Genomic DNA, 17,386 nt, shown 5'->3' with positions numbered 1-17,386 from the left:
CTGTAATCCAGCATTTTATTTAGCTAGTAACATTAGGTAATACAGCTTTAACAATAAAATAAATTATCAACTTAATCCAAGGCAGATAATCAGATCTGAAAAAATTGGTTCTGAATCTAGTATAAACTCAAAATGCTTTTCATGAGAGCTAACTAAGTGATTATTAAAAAAAAAAAAATTATCTGGAGATCTAAGTATATGTTTAACAACCTTATTGTTATGTACAAATAAGAACAGAATAGTGACAACAAATTTAATTATGTTTTTGGTAAAGTTTTTCTTAAAATTTACTTTAAATTTTGCATAACACTACAAATTTGTCTAAAATATAACTTAGCACCCTATAAATATGTCAAAATGACAATAAAAATCAACTTCTTTACAAATTTGAGTTTTCTGAATTTCATACATAAAAAATTAACAATGTTAATGGAAACTAAAGACATTAACCCACTATTGGCACATGCTATTTTTAATATAAAAATAAATTGCTATTAAAATCTTAGTTCAGGTTGCTTATATATAATACCATATTTAAGAGCAGTTGTATATGGCAAGTCAAATACCATGTAAAAAGAAATTATTGAAATCTTTACAGTATGAATTATAGGCCAAAACCAACTTTTCTTCAGTGCTAACTTTGATTCAAACTCCATTCAGAGCCATGTACAGAGATTATTGTCAAGGTCAAGGTCATTGTGAACTTGCATGATCGAGTGATGGCTAATTTATCAACCAGTATAGTTTAATTAAATAAAATGACAAAATCATAATATTTTTTATTATGCACTGAATATGTGCTATAGGGTGTATACTACCAAATCAAATCCCATAGACGACAATAGTAACATATGTGGCTAAAACTCCTACCTGCAACGTATCAACCGACATAAACGCCACGGATATAAATACTACCACCCCTTACACTTAAAGTGAATCAGAAAAAAATGGGGGTCAAGCTGCTCGTTTCTGAGATAACGGGTAGCGTCTATGACTACCCTAGTTTCGCACAAAATTTGAGTACTTTTTTTTACAGGTACCCCATACATGTTTCAAGCACAAGGCTACTTGACACATTGGTACTAGATGAAATAAAATTGCAATTTTTTTTTACCCAGATGAAACTATTCTTTTTTACAACCAACACACTCACATTTATAACCAATCACAGGACTTGTGGTGTTCACTTCTCTATCAAAAGTTCGGTGCACCTCGCACTTTGACCCAGCCGGAAGTTATTTGGTTTAGTACTACCACCAATCACTGCGGTACTCTCACACCCCAACCGAAAAACCTCACCCACTATTCTCTACACAGGTTGTACAAGCATTATAAGCTAGATAAAATGAGTTTAACATTTATAATATTCCTACTGTGACGAAATTTTATCTAATCTCTCGTGAAACCTTTTTTTTATTAAAAGCCTTGTCAGCCAACCACATGAATTAGTCTATCATCTTTTTTGTTTGTCACCATCAACAATGCCTTTTGAACTGAAATATTTTCATTTCTTTTGTGAGTCTGGGCTGCACGGCAAACACACAAGGGTATCAGATACGCTTTGACAAGCCATGTGATTCACGGGATATTGTTAACACGCAACACACTAAACACTACTGTCGTGCTTCATCAGATATATAAAAAAACAAACAAAACAAAAACCAGTAGCCCGGCATACAGGGAAGATCATTCTGACATAAGCTGATTGGTGTTAATGATATGACCGGGCAAAAATTAAATTATATTAGTGATGACAAATTATTGTCCCTTGTTAAGTAGTTAAGCCATTTGTTGATCATTGAGCATTTTTTATGGAGTGAAAGCAAAATACTGACATTTATAATGAACAGACAGAGACAAGAGACACACACGATAATTTGGTGCTTTAGCTGCACAAAAATTTATACTGACTGGGTAATCACAAAATATACTTTTTCCTAATAATCACTATTACATTTTTTTTTTAAACATTTCTAAAAATATCATAATACAAACTTTCCTATGCTCTGCACAACTAATACCTATTCCAATGTGTACGTCTCCATGTATGTGGGTTTTTGTTTAATCTCAATCAATCAATCATTCATTCTCACAAAGTGTTTTAAGCCTAGATTGCCATTTATGACCAGAACAGTGTGCTTGAACCTTACCTGGATTTCAAATTACAATTTAATCAAATTTAAATTCATTTAAATCAAATTAAATTATTTATTTATTTTACATAACTGTCACATGAAGACTGTTTCAAGAGTATCTTGCAAATTTCAGTATGTGTACAATGGTCATGTCAAGATTCAGCATACATAATACATGTATATACAGCAATTTATGTCCATAAATCTTGCAACCCTGACCATCAACCCTGAACATCAACCCGACCAGCAACCCTAACCAGCAACACTTGACTATCAATCCTGACCAGCAACCCTGAACATCAACCCTGACAATCAACCCTGAACATCAACCCGACCATCAACCCTGACCATCAACTGAGACCAGTCGAGCTATATGAAATAATACGCAACAGTTCAGCCCCGTCCAGCCAACTCGCCTAATTACGTGGAGAGATCGGCAGAAAGCCGCTCAATCCGATCCGATCGGACTTCAACACAACTCATCTCCCAAGATGAGGCTTTCTGGGTAATTGGACATGCTACGTGAGACGTGGTCTTTAGAATCTGTTTGACAGAACATTGCATGTGTGAAACCACATTTTGACGCAAATTGTGGATGCAGTTTTAACAGGATTGGAATGTGGAGGGAAAAGAGAAGGAAACAAATGTGGCAAAGAGGCACGGAACTACCATACTGACAAGTGGTAATTCAGTTAAACGAACGGACAGTGACTGTGAAAGATTATGATGCATCACTGATAAGAGAAAACAGTGATATATATAGTGCAACTCAGACTGAAATAAGGATGGATCTGCGACCCCTAGGCTATGGATCATTATTATTAATTATTTTGACCTCATGTTGAACTGCCCGTTCCTGATATAACGGCATTATGGTACGTGACAAGATGTTGACCAGCAGTTTGGTTCAGGGTTTCGTGCTAACAAGATCACATCAGGGATATCCGTCTTGCACAATGAGGGTTTGCCGACTTACGGAAGAGAAAGAAATATTTAATGATGCTCCAGTGCATTGATTAAGCATTAGTTCCAGGTGTCAAGCACGACCAACACATAATGGAAGAAATTAACTCAGTCATAATACTAGACGTAAACATATGCAAAGTTACAACAATTGTTTATTTAAGGGTATATGTATAAAAACTTTGTTTGGAAATCATTTCAAATAAGAAGTATTTTTATTTTAAAGCCATCTATTGGGTTTTCGGTGGTCCACGAATAAAAATATTAACCATAACAGGGGTATATTTTTATTTATATTACCAATTTCTGTAAGCCTTTAATAACCAACAACAACATGACTCCTCTCCCCCCCCCCCCCCCCCCCCACACCGTATTTAGTGAGCATTGGTCAACACTCTGTGGGTACGTTGCAGCTGAATCTACAGCAATATTTCTCAGTCACAATTGACACAAATATTTGTCCATATCGGTACTTCCTTTCTCACGCAATGCCACTGGCCACACCAACAAAACATCAAACGCTGACCACAAGTCAATATACCAAACACAGAAATCGTATACTTAAAATGAAATGACTAATTGCGCACACAAACAAGCAAACACCAAATCAAACGTTAGAGACTATGTACGCGCTCCTGGCAAACGGAAATAAGTCTGCAACGCTCACCTTACCATATTTACACACCACCTTTGTCTGCGCACAACACAGTGTGTGAACGCACAGAACAATATTTGGCGACATTTACTAATGACAGTTCTTCAGTAAAGCTTTATTTTTATCAAAGTCTCACATGTTGAAGAAGACACAGAATTAAAAAAAACCACACTAGCCTTCTGCTTACAATAACATTACGGTCCATTAGATGGATAATTGGGTGTGAAGCTATATTGACTGACTGGCCGGTTGCCCAACAAAAGGTACAAGAAACGGCCACAATGGGTTTGTCAGTCAGACCTGCAGCTACCGAAGAGGTGGACAAATAAAAATGGTAGAAATCTCTCCGGTCATGGGTCGAGGGCGTGAAAGGGCAGATTGGAGATTACACGGGAGCTGATGTCAGGTTTCTCACCTTTCACCGTGCTCATTGTTTCTGGTTTCATACCTGTCAAAGGTGTCAATCCTCATTACAAAACAATTAGTGCAGGGACACCTGAGTAATTAGTGGCAAAGTGATCACACCCCGGCATGATGCTGTTAATGAAAGATAATATTATTATTTCCAGCTAATACAATAGTTTTAGTGTGAAACACCAGGTATCACAGACAAAACATAATTGGTTTATTTGGAACAGATGATTTCATTAAGGACATCCCAGCACAAGAGGCCTCTCTGTTTCAAGTTATGAGAAGAGCAATCCATTACGTTACTGATGCTACTAGTTAAACATGTCAAATAAGGAAAGCGGTAGAATATATTTTAAAATAAGTTCACTTCCAAGCAAAACAATGAAAGATAATTGTGAAAACACTCACTATTTTCTTTATAGTATTCATTGACCATTCACTTTGCTACTTCACCAGGGAACATTTTGTTTTCAAAATCTTGATTAGCGATATTTCTAGACAATGTAAAATTGATTAGCAACAAGTGTTTAATTTTTTTAAATTGTGTAGTGATCTCTTAACCTTGATTAAAGAATCGCGATGCGATACCAAACAAAATGTTCTCTGTTTGCTAATAGTACGCGTGCTCCTATGATAGTCTATTTTGATAATGCACTCGCTGACTAATAAACAAACCAAAAAAAACAATGTCAGCAAAACACTATTTTTAGATCTTCTTCAGGCTAGCTGTGAGTACTTAGTAGATTAAGTGTAAAAAAAAATAATTGCAATGTAATTGATTAGTTAACTTGTACAAAATGTCCGACCATCACATTAACGACTGTTTGACAGCTCCAGGCAGCAATAAATACCATTTTAGAAGATAAACTTGTGGATTTCTTCTATCACAGAAATGACATATTTAGGATGAGTTTCTAAATTCCAAGATCAAGGCAGTATGGATGAAGAAAGGAGGTGAAAATAAACAGATGGTGAAATGATGTACCAGTATGTAAAACCTTGCTGTCAGCCAACACTAAACAAGGCCTGCCAGAATTAAAGAGCTGCCGAACCAATTTATGATTTATTCCAAAAAACATAAAAATTAATTCAGAAAACACATTTCATTCTGCATAACCCATTACAACTTTGTCAACCTTATAACTGATTGGAAAATGGGTGATGCAAAAACAAGGCTTGCATGAGCGATGGGGGGAGAGAGATAAAATGATCAGATATGTAATATTCAGAGTCCCATTAAATATGACTTATAGCTAAAAATATGAATTGTGGTATCAATAACATAAAATATATAGATTATTATACGAGCGTGTGTCGTACTGACTTTACGAAACGAGTGTCAGGATATTTGTATTGCGAGAGCGAGGGTAATACATGAAAACTGACACGAGTTTTGTAAAAAAAAAGTATGACTTGCACACGCGAGTGTAATAATTTATTTACTATTCATATTATTATTGGTATTTTTCATGACTAACAAGGACCATTTGGAAGGAGATGAAGAAATGACGTCATATTTCACATGCAAAGTCTGAGCTAGGACTGGAGAAAACAACGTCATGTTATGACTTTGATTCCCAAAATTATGTCATTACACATTATTGCATGTGTGCTTCATATGATTATTATTAACTCAGTTATGTTGAACCATGTGGGTAATATTATTAGTTATGACCCATACACTTCAAAATAACTCAGTTTGTATCAAAGTGAAACGTTCTACATGTACTTCAGCTGTTTTTTTATATATTTCAGGCAGGTCCCGAACATGCCGGGTGCCCCATTTATTTCAGAAAAAGCCTCCCTATTTACAATAAACCAGGTTCTCCTTGAATGTGGTCAAAAAGAATCTACATATGAGTCTCTGGACTCCATTACAGCAGGCAATATTTCAACATTTTAGGTAACTAAGTCAGTTTATGTGCTTTCTAAGTAAATGATTGTTCAGTTGCGTGAATTATATTCACTTAACCTCATCAATTATTGTAAACTTGCACAGAACTTACATTTTAATAACAGTATTTCCAGCTGATACTGCTTGAGTTTAAGCAAAATAACATTAAAAATATAAATACTGTAATGATTAATGAACAGTTTGTATGTAATGTTTGAATGCTTTGTGTGAATTTCAAGTTGCATTAAAGACACATGCACAAAATAATGGAGTGTGTGTAAAACTGAGTCCTGTCATATGAATCACTGGTTTTGAACACAACCCCAGCAATTGCCCTGGCAATCGGCAATGCAGTGGAGGTTGCCGTGGAGGTTGCCGTGGAAATTTTAGTTCTCCACAGCACTTTTTCGCCTTGGACTATTCAGGGTAATTTTTGTCAATGGCATGTTTTTTGCTGTGGACATTTTCTTAATTACAGGGGTTGGGAACATACAAGGCACACTGTATGTATACACTGTCAACTTTTATTCCTTAAAACATGATTACTGGGTAATTACAGGGGTTGGGAACATACAAGGCACACTGTATGTATACACTGTCAACTTTTATTCCTTAAAACATGATTACTGGGTAATTACAGGGGTTGGGAACATACAAGGCACACTGTATGTATACACTGTCAACTTTTATTCCTTAAAACATGATTACTGGGTAATTACAGGGGTTGGGAACATACAAGGCACACTGTATGTATACACTGTCAACTTTTATTCCTTAAAACATGATTACTGGGTAATTACAGGGGTTGGGAACATACAAGGCACACTGTATGTATACACTGTCAACTTTTATTCCTTAAAACATGATTACTGGGTAATTACAGGGGTTGGGAACATACAAGGCACACTGTATGTATACACTGTCAACTTTTATTCCTTAAAACATGATTACTGGGTAATTACAGGGGTTGGGAACATACAAGGCACACTGTATGTATACACTGTCAACTTTTATTCCTTAAAACATGATTACTGGGTAATTACAGGGGTTGGGAACATACAAGGCACACTGTATGTATACACTGTCAACTTTTATTCCTTAAAACATGATTACTGGGTAATTACAGGGGTTGGGAACATACAAGGCACACTGTATGTATACACTGTCAACTTTTATTCCTTAAAACATGATTACTGGGTAATTACAGGGGTTGGGAACATACAAGGCACACTGTATGTATACACTGTCAACTTTTATTCCTTAAAACATGATTACTGGGTAATTACAGGGGTTGGGAACATACAAGGCACACTGTATGTATACACTGTCAACTTTTATTCCTTAAAACATGATTACTGGGTAATTACAGGGGTTGGGAACATACAAGGCACACTGTATGTATACACTGTCAACTTTTATTCCTTAAAACATGATTACTGGGTAATTACAGGGGTTGGGAACGTACAAGGCACACTGTATGTATACACTGTCAACTTTTATTCCTTAAAACATGATTACTGGGTAATTACAGGGGTTGGGAACGTACAAGGCACACTGTATGTATACACTGTCAACTTTTATTCCTTAAAACATGATTACTGGGTAATTACAGGGGTTGGGAACGTACAAGGCACACTGTATGTATACACTGTCAACTTTTATTCCTTAAAACATGATTACTGGGTAATTACAGGGGTTGGGAACGTACAAGGCACACTGTATGTATACACTGTCAACTTTTATTCCTTAAAACATGATTAATGGGTAATTACAGGGGTTGGGAACATACAAGGCACACTGTATGTATACACTGTCAACTTTTATTCCTTAAAACATGATTACTGGGTAATAAATTTTTTTTTTTTTACTACTCCCTTGTGAAATAAACTTGATTGAAAATAGAAACTTGTTTAATACCCGGTTAGTATTACACTTAGCCACCAGAACAGTGAGTCACAACATGAGTTTGAATTCAATAATAGAGGTAAAAACAACAAATGGCTTTAAACATTGCACACATAATTTTTCTACTAATATATGGTTGTCAATGTCATGGCAATAAAACCTGCAACATAAACATAAATATATGATTTGACAGTTAACAGTTCATATCGGGGGAATAGGTTCCACAATGTTACTACTTAGTGATAAGGACTATGAATAGATGGATGAATGGATGGATAATGGTGGGTGCGATGGATGGATGGATGGATGGATGGATGGATGGATGGATGAATGAATGGTGGGTGCGATGGATGGATGGATGGATGGATGGATGGATGGATGAATGAATGAATGGTGGGTGTGATGGATGGATGGATGGATGGATAATGGTGGGTGCGATGGATGGATGGATGGATGGATGGATGAATGAATGGTGGGTGCGATGGATGGATGGATGGATGGATGAATGGATGGATGAATGGATGAATGGATGGATGATGGTGGGTGCGATGGATGGATGAATGGATGGATGGATGGATGAATGGTGGGTGCGATGGATGGATGGATGGATGAATGGATGAATGAATGGTGGGTGCGATGGATGGATGGATAGATGGATGGATGGATGGATGGACGGACGGAATGAACAAACAACATTAATAAATAATAACTCAGAATTACTGCCAAGCTAAATAAATGAATGGAATGAACGAACTAATAAATAAATGAATGGAATGAATGAACTAATAAATAAATGAATGGAATGAACGAACTAATAAATAAATGAACTAATAAATAAATGAATGGAATGAACGAACTAATAAATAAATGAATGGAATGAATGAACTAATAAATAAATGAACTAATAAATAAATGAATGGAATGAACGAACTAATAAATAAATGAATGGAATGAACGAACTAATAAATAAACTAATAAATAAATGAATGGAATGAACGAATTAATAAATAGATGAATGGAATGAATGAACTAATAAATAAATGAACTAATAAATAAATGAATGGAATGAATGAATTAATAAATAGATGAATGGAATGAATGAACTAATAAATAAATGAACTATTGAATGTATTATCAACACCTCAGCATAATAATAAGGAAACTATTGTGTAAAGTATATCAATAAATGGGAAACGTAAGTACAGGTATATCAACATAAACAAATTCAGTGATACTGTTCATAGGACATACAAATATATGCATCAAAGTATTTTAACACACAGCCAGCTTTGGCACTCGCCAAATTCGCCAATTACCAAATTCAAAAACAATTGGCAAATTTCATTTTACTTTGGCGAAATAATTTCATGAAATAATTGATATTTTGTTAGAAAATATCTGGGTTTCTGCAATTTTTTAAGTTTAATATATCATTTGGCGAAATTTTCTGCTGATCCAGACCCTGTTGACATTCGTTTTAAAAGAATCTCAACACTATGTACGGTAATACAGCTCATCAAATCTATTCTACTTAACAAGATGCCATTACAGTTTGATAAGACCTGAAATATTTGATAGAACAAGACCGATATAAATTGAAGACATCAAAAACGAACTTAATCCCCAATAAACCAGACATCTGTCTCTTCCCATACCAACTGGAAGATCCATCGGCAACTGTCAAACAGTTATTATCGAGTAACCATTTTATGTCAGCTTTATAGAACATCAAAACAGGAGAAATGGCAAAATAGATATTTAATTCGGTCTCGGCTAATAAGAATATTGGTCTTATATGTATGCTGTCAATCAAACGTCAGATTTGATTTAAACTAATATCAATACAAGTATTTAACAGTTCACGTCTATGCTCCTGCATTGCAAACAAACCAACATCCAAAACAGAATTTTGTGTTTTCATTTTAATTTCAAATAGTCTCAGGGCTCACCCTGTACATTGCCAAATTAGCCAATTGCTAAGTTTTATACAAAGTGGCTGCAACATTTAGTCAAATGGAGTGTAAACAATGATCGCAACTTTCTAATCATTCTCAAGGTAATACTCTATATATCTGAAAATTGGCTAAAACTAAATTCTTCCCACCCCGAGTTCAGATAAAAACCATAATGTTTGTTGTAATATGATTATAAAAATAACTAAAGGTAAACATTTAGAAAATATGGCTTTCAGTAAATAAGTACTTATTTTTTCATGCAAAAAAGTGCTCTACATACTGGAGAGGAATTTACATAAAAACAAATAAAGATGACTGTTCACACACACACACACACACACACACACACTGTAGCTTAAAGCGACATACCGTAGTTTTTAAAAGTGCACATTCATCTAAGAAATAATGATTAATGAGACAAGCTATAGTTATTTTTGATGGTATTTCCCTGTTTAAACATCACAGACTTTAGCTTCTTTCTGTTATAACCATATCCAAATGTGTGTTGCAGGTTTGTAGATTAACTAAACTTAAGTGTCCATTTTTACAGGCTCGAACTAGGACCTGTGCCTTTAAAAACTAGCTGATTTCTACTTTGATAATCAAGTGAGGACAACTAGTACTGGATGCACAATAACTAAATATAAGTATACATTTTATGATTAATATTTCTTCTCATTTCAGTGTTTTATTGGGAAGTTTATGAATGTAAAATACATAAGACATTTTATTTTTAAAATTTGACGTCAGTTTGCTTGTCATGAATCCAAATCATAAAATGCTGAAAATATTTGTTCACACATTAATCCACCCACTGAACAAACTAAAATAATCTGCCTTCGACATTAGAAAACCGGTCAAGCTGAAAACCCCAGGTCATTTTCAGTATTTCACCACAGGGAAAATTTTGTTGAGTATCGCTTCACGAATCGTTAAGCAAGTTACAGACATCGCTACACAATTTAAAAACATTAAACAGTATAATTGCTAATCAGTTTTCTGTTATATAGAAATATCACTAATTAAGATTTTGAAAACAAAATGTTCCCTGCAGAACAAATCCAGGATATTTTGTGCAAAACATGTGCTTCTTATCCTAAGGATATCACTTCTGGAATGGCTGCCAAAACAACCAAGTGAAAACTAAACTGAGTACATAGAATTCCCACGAGATCACTTCTAAAAATGTCCTAATAACATTCAGAATAAAAACTAAATTCAGTATTTTTTTATCATCAGATCAGGGCCCATGCTTATAAAATGTTTAGAGTCCAGATTCAATCTCTGATGAAGTCACATGCATACGATTTGCATGGCGTCGTCATGACGTTAGTGTCTCAGACTCTATTAGAGTCTCTAGTCTAGACTCTAAAAGTTTTATAAACACCATGCCAGTTCTAGAACAGTCCCCATAACATCCAAGACATTGACACTAATCGGTTTGAGTAACATTACTACGTGACTAACTAAAGCAATCAGTTATTTGCTAGAGTATTGTGCCAAGCCTAAATACAGTGTTCAAACCATGAACAAAGTCAACTAGACATAAGTAGAACCAAGCCTGAATAGTGTTCAAACCACAAAGTCAACTAGACATAGGTGGAACCAAGCCTGAATACAGTGTTCAAACCATGAACAGAGTCAACTAGACATAAGTAGAACCAAGCCTGAATAGTGTTCAAACCATGAACAGAGTCAACTAGACACAGGTGGAACCAAGCCTGAATACAGTGTTCAAACCATGAACAGAGTCAACTACACACTGGTGGAACCAAGCCTGAATACAGTGTTCAAACCATGAACAGAGTCAACTACACACTGGTGGAACCAAGCCTGAATACAGTGTTCAAACCATGAACAGAGTCAACTAGACACAGGTGGAACCAAGCCTGAATACAGTGCTCAAACCAAGAACAGAGTCAACTAGACACAGATGGAACCAAGCCTGAATACAGTGCTCAAACCACGAACAGAGTCAACTAGACACAGGTGGAACCAAGCCTGAATACAGTGCTCAAACCACGAACAGAGTCAACTAGACACAGGTGGAACCAAGCCTGAATACAGTGCTCAAACCACGAACAGAGTCAACTAGACACAGGTGGAACCAAGCCTGAATACAGTGCTCAAACCATGAACAGAGTCAACTAGACACAGGTGGAACCAAGCCTGAATACAGTGCTCAAACCATGAACAGAGTCAACTAGACACAGGTGGAACCAAGCCTGAATACAGTGTTCAAACCATGAAAAGAGTCAACTAGACACAGGTGGAACCAAGCCTGAATAGTGTTCAAACCATGAACACAGTCAACTAGATACAGGTGGAACCAAGCCTGAATACAGTGTTCAAACCACGAACAGAGTCAACTAGACATAGGTGGAACCAAGCCTGAATACAGTGCTCAAACCATGAACAAAGTCAACTAGACATAGGTGGAAACGAACCTGAATACAGTGTTCAAATCATGAACAAAGTCAACTAGAAACAGGTGGAACCAAGCCTGAATACAGTGTTCAAACCATGAACAGAGTCAACTAGACACAGGTGGAACCAAGCCTGAATAGTGTTCAAACCATGAACAGAGTCAACTAGACATAGGTGGAACCAAGCCTGAATACAGTGTGCAAACCATGAACAAAGTCAACTAGACATAAGTAGAAGCAAGCCTGAATACAGTGTTCAAACCAACAACAAAGTCAACTAGACATAAGTAGAATCAAGCCTGAATACAGTGCTCAAACCATGAACAAAGTCAACTAGACATAGGTGGAACCAAGCCTGAATACAGTGTTCAAACCATGAACAAAGTCAACTAGACATAGGTGGAACCAAGCCTGAATAGTGTTCAAACCATGAACAAAGTCAACTAGACATAGGTGGAACCAAGCCTGAATACAGTGCTCAAACCATGAACAAAGTGAACTAGACATAGGTGGAACCAAGCCAGAATACAGTGCTCAAACCATGAACAAAGTCAACTAGACATAGGTGGAACCAAGCCAGAATACAGTGCTCAAACCATGAACAGAGTCAACTAGACATAGGTGGAACCAAGCCTGAATACAGTGCTCAAACCATGAACAAAGTCAACTAGACATAAGTAGAACCAAGCCTGAATACAGTGTTCAAACCAACAACAAAGTCAACTAGACATAAGTAGAATCAAGCCTGAATACAGTGCTCAAACCATGAACAAAGTCAACTAGACATAGGTGGAACCAAGCCTGAATACAGTGCTCAAACCAACAATAAAGTCAATTAGAAATAGATAGCTGCTTAGGTTTCCAGCTTGTTTCACCAATGTCCAGTGTGCATGGAGATTTACCAAAAATGTAAAAATAGTTAGATAAACTATCAATTAAGGTCTTGGGAGTTTCTTGGTAATGATCACTGTTCTGGTGCGGGCAGACGAGGTAATATATTATAACAAACCAACTATGGGTGGGTTGCTAGTTGTGTCACGTGCTGTACCTATGTTATATACAAGCCAACTGACTCACCCGTGGGAACAGCCTTCACCGCTTCCTCGTAAACCTGGAGACATTCAGCTTCATCCTTCTTGGTCACTCCTGAAACATGATAGTATGATACAAACAAATAGTTTTAAAATATTAAATGTGTTAATAGAAGATTCGTCACTTGGGTTTTTAAATGTGAAAAAGATCAACCGAGTCCATGTTAATCAGTATTATAATTGTATAATTATTAATATAAACAGTGTAGACAGCTATGAAAGAGTCACATTTATGAAAGACACAATGAAATATATTAATTTATTAAATGTGAAAAAGACAGAAATAAATGCTATGGTCAGAACATGAAAACAGTGTATGGAGCTGTGGCAGACAAAACAATATTACACTGAATTATCAACACAAAATGATAAACCAGTTTGAACTATTATCAGAGATAGGTGGGCCCATTGGGCTATTTTTCATTCCAGCCAGTGCACAACGACTGGTATATCGAAGGTCGTGGTATGTGCTATCCTGTCTGTAGGATGGTGCATATAAAAGACACCTTGCTATAAATGGAAAATTGCAGCTGATTTCATCGCTAAGATTATATGTCAAAATTACCAAATGTTTGACATCCAATAGCTGATGATTAATAAATCTCTAGTGGTGGCGTTAAATAAAAACAAACATTAAACCCAGATGCTTATAGAACTAATGTTAAATGTTCAAGAGACCTTCTTTTTCAGGTTGTCCTCGATATCGCTGGTATAAATGTCGTTTTGCCAGAGCATCCCAAGTCAGTGGCAAATTTGAGTACAAGTCTTGCAAACTGAAATGATATTTTTTGAGAATGTTACATTTAAAACATGTTATAAAACATTTTTCCTGGAAAGGTATTGAAAGATTCAGAGAAGTATTTTTTTGAAATGTTACAGATTTAGGACAATGATTTTGAAGTGTTCCATCAATATTTAATATTTAAAAAACACAAAGTGTCAATAATGCCTACTGGTCGCATGGCATTTGACAGGCCGCAACCATAAACAATCGGCCACCAGTTGTAATAAATATAGAGAATGTTTACACTATGATGCTACCCACAAACTCTTCTAATGTCAAGTGAAAAGGAAAGAAAATGTTAAAGTAACACTCAAAATATTTAAATAAAATAAAACTTACACTTGGAACATGTGTTCTTCCTGGTTTTGTGTGAAGTCAAACAGTTTACAGATTGGAATGAATGACAGAAGAAAATTAACATCACCTGAAGATTGGAAAATAAGACAGAAAGGTATTTTCAAGTAAATATTTGTTAAAATCTATATATTATCATTATTTTGAAACGAATTCAACACAATTACATTAAATTCAATCAAACTGGGAAAGGAGCCCAGAAATCACTGAAATAGAAAAATGAATCTAGAATAATACAAGTATAAGCCAAGCCACAAACAGTGCAAAAAAACTAAAACATTTCAGGCATTCATAAATCATCAGAAGATTCCTGTTTCTGTCAACACTATTAACCTAACCCTTTAAAATAACACTCCCAACCCTAGCTTAACACAATAAATATCTCTAAAGCTTTTGTTTAGTACAAACATAACAAAATACACAAAAAGTACAAAGTGGTCTCACCCTGAAGCAAATAACATACAAAGACTGAGTTCTCATACAAATTTAATGATAAGTGTCATTTTAAACTTATGAGAGATGCTGTGTATACTTATTTAAGCTACATGTTTTAAGCTATACACTAACACTATTGACAATGTAATCATTTGATAACCTAGTTATCAACAACCTCCAAAAGTTTAAAAGTTGACAGTTTAGTGAGAAAGAGATTTGTATTACAAACTTAAATAAACAAAGTTCATACCTGAAATGGATTCAAGAGCATTCTTGTAAACTACAAATGCTACTTTCCCCTCAATTATTGCATCATTGTCCTTTTTCTGCAAATAACAACACTTGCTAAATAAGAAAATGTACCTTACACTTTATTTACAGTACGGTACTTGAACTTACGAGCACAGCTAATTTATAAACTTTATTCACAGAATTGGCAAACTGTCAGTTTTACCACAGATAGAGTATACACACATTTACAGCAATTATTTTTCATAACAAGTAATCCATCAACCATCCACTTGTATATTAAACATCTGAAAGTAACTTAAGCTGAATATTGTCAATGAACAAAATAAAATGCTTTTATAACATACTGGAATAATCTAGTGACTCAGTCTGTGAAATAAATTTGCAAAAACAGTGACATATTCAATAAAATTAATGGATTAAGTCATCTAATCAAGCGATTAGATTCTAGTAATAATTTAATTTGCAATAAATATATCTATGAAGGACATAATACTGTAAGAACAGTGCATTTTTGTTTCTTGACACAATAAAACATTATACTTTGACTTGAATATTTTATACTTTGAATTGAATATTCTATACTTTGAATTGACTATTCTATACTTTGACTTGACTATTCTATACTTTGATTTGAATATTCTATACTTTGACTTGAATATTCTATACTTTGACTTGAATATTCTATACTTTGACTTGAATATTCTAATGTGACAGACATTTTAATTCCATCCAGACAGTTTAAACATTAATTTAGATGCTCATGTCCATTCCACTGCGATAAATTCTTCTGAAACTCCTCAAAATAATAAAACAAAGACTTACAACATTTTCAGCAATCCCCAAAAGAGCTTTTCGTTTCCGCAACTAAAAATAAAGTATGAAAACACACAGGCTCTGTTTATTAAAGTAAAACAAACACAAGTAAACTAGTTTGATACACATTTGTCATCAGTAAAAGAAAAACACTAAAAGTATACTTTGTACAGCTACAAACTGATGTAAGCCATATGTACAATGTCAACTACAAAAGACTGAAAATGTGTCACCAAATACAGAAGAGACAGATCCGAGAGTTTGTAAGGATATATGTTAATTGGAACACTGATAGAAAATGAATGCAATTAAGTGTTGATCCAAACTGTCCTGCACAATGTATGCATAATTAACATGAGTGGCTTTACATCATTTTATTACAAAATCAATATTACATGATAACCCAAATAAACAGAATAAGAACTTACCATGTCTGTGTATAAAAGTTCTAGCCTGTAGTACTGAAAAAGGAACACACATATATTAATGCATTAAGTGGTATGTATGCCAGTTAAATATGTTAAACCTGACACAACACTGAAAATATTCTAAGCTTCAATATTGCAGTTACTTAGGGCTTCTGGAATTTTTAGAAAATCCATTAGCCATACGATCAGTTATTTTAAAACTTTAATAGCCACAATTAAAAATTCACTAGAAGCCCTGAGTAACTTTCCAGCTTCTTAAAGAAAACTGTTAAAAGTTGATAATCCTACAGAATGAAAAACAACAGTTATCAGTGTTCTCGCTGTGTAAAAATTAAAGGAGGGGGGCGGCCGCGCGGCACCACATCCTTCAAAAAAATGGGCTGCCCCGCTTCAATGGAGCAGCAAGAACCATGGTTATATTAATACAAAAGCTAAAAAAATAAATAATGTGAAAACACAACCACTAGAGAACACTCATTTGTTAATCATCGGCTATACTGGATGTCAAGTATTTAATACACTCTGACATATAGTCTTGGAGGAAACCACTAGAGAACACTCATTTGTTAATCATCGGCTATACCGGATGTCAAGTATTTAATACACTCTGACATACAGTCTTGGAGGAAACCACTAGAGAACACTCATTTGTTAATCATCGGCTATACCGGATGTCAAGTATTTAATACACTCTGACATATAGTCTTGGAGGAAACCACTAGAGAACACTCATTTGTTAATCATCGGCTATACCGGATGTCAAGTATTTAATACACTCTGACATATAGTCTTGGAGGAAACCACTAGAGAACACTCATTTATTAATCATCGGCTATACCGGATGTCAAGTATTTAATACACTCTGACATATAGTCTTGGAGGAAA

General features: G+C 35.1%; 1 protein-coding gene across 1 annotated transcript in view; it reads right to left on the bottom strand.

Moving 5' to 3' along the window:
- LOC121380069 (U3 small nucleolar RNA-associated protein 6 homolog) overlaps positions 1-17,386 on the bottom strand; it is a 199,061-nt gene that overhangs the window by 166,135 nt on the left and 15,540 nt on the right. The window contains exons 9-14 of the mRNA XM_041508813.1: positions 16,502-16,534; positions 16,083-16,124; positions 15,259-15,334; positions 14,559-14,643; positions 14,114-14,208; positions 13,422-13,490 (exon numbers count right to left, since the gene is read on the bottom strand). Coding sequence (XP_041364747.1) covers positions 13,422-13,490; positions 14,114-14,208; positions 14,559-14,643; positions 15,259-15,334; positions 16,083-16,124; positions 16,502-16,534 — 400 coding nt within the window. The remainder of the gene's footprint in view (positions 1-13,421; positions 13,491-14,113; positions 14,209-14,558; positions 14,644-15,258; positions 15,335-16,082; positions 16,125-16,501; positions 16,535-17,386) is intronic.

The sequence above is a fragment of the Gigantopelta aegis genome, chromosome 8 (genome assembly GCF_016097555.1).
Source record: "Gigantopelta aegis isolate Gae_Host chromosome 8, Gae_host_genome, whole genome shotgun sequence".
NCBI classification, from domain to species: Eukaryota; Metazoa; Mollusca; class Gastropoda; order Neomphalida; family Peltospiridae; genus Gigantopelta; species Gigantopelta aegis.
The sequence above is the reverse complement of the archived record's forward strand: the minus strand, read 5'-3'. Positions and strand labels throughout refer to the sequence as shown.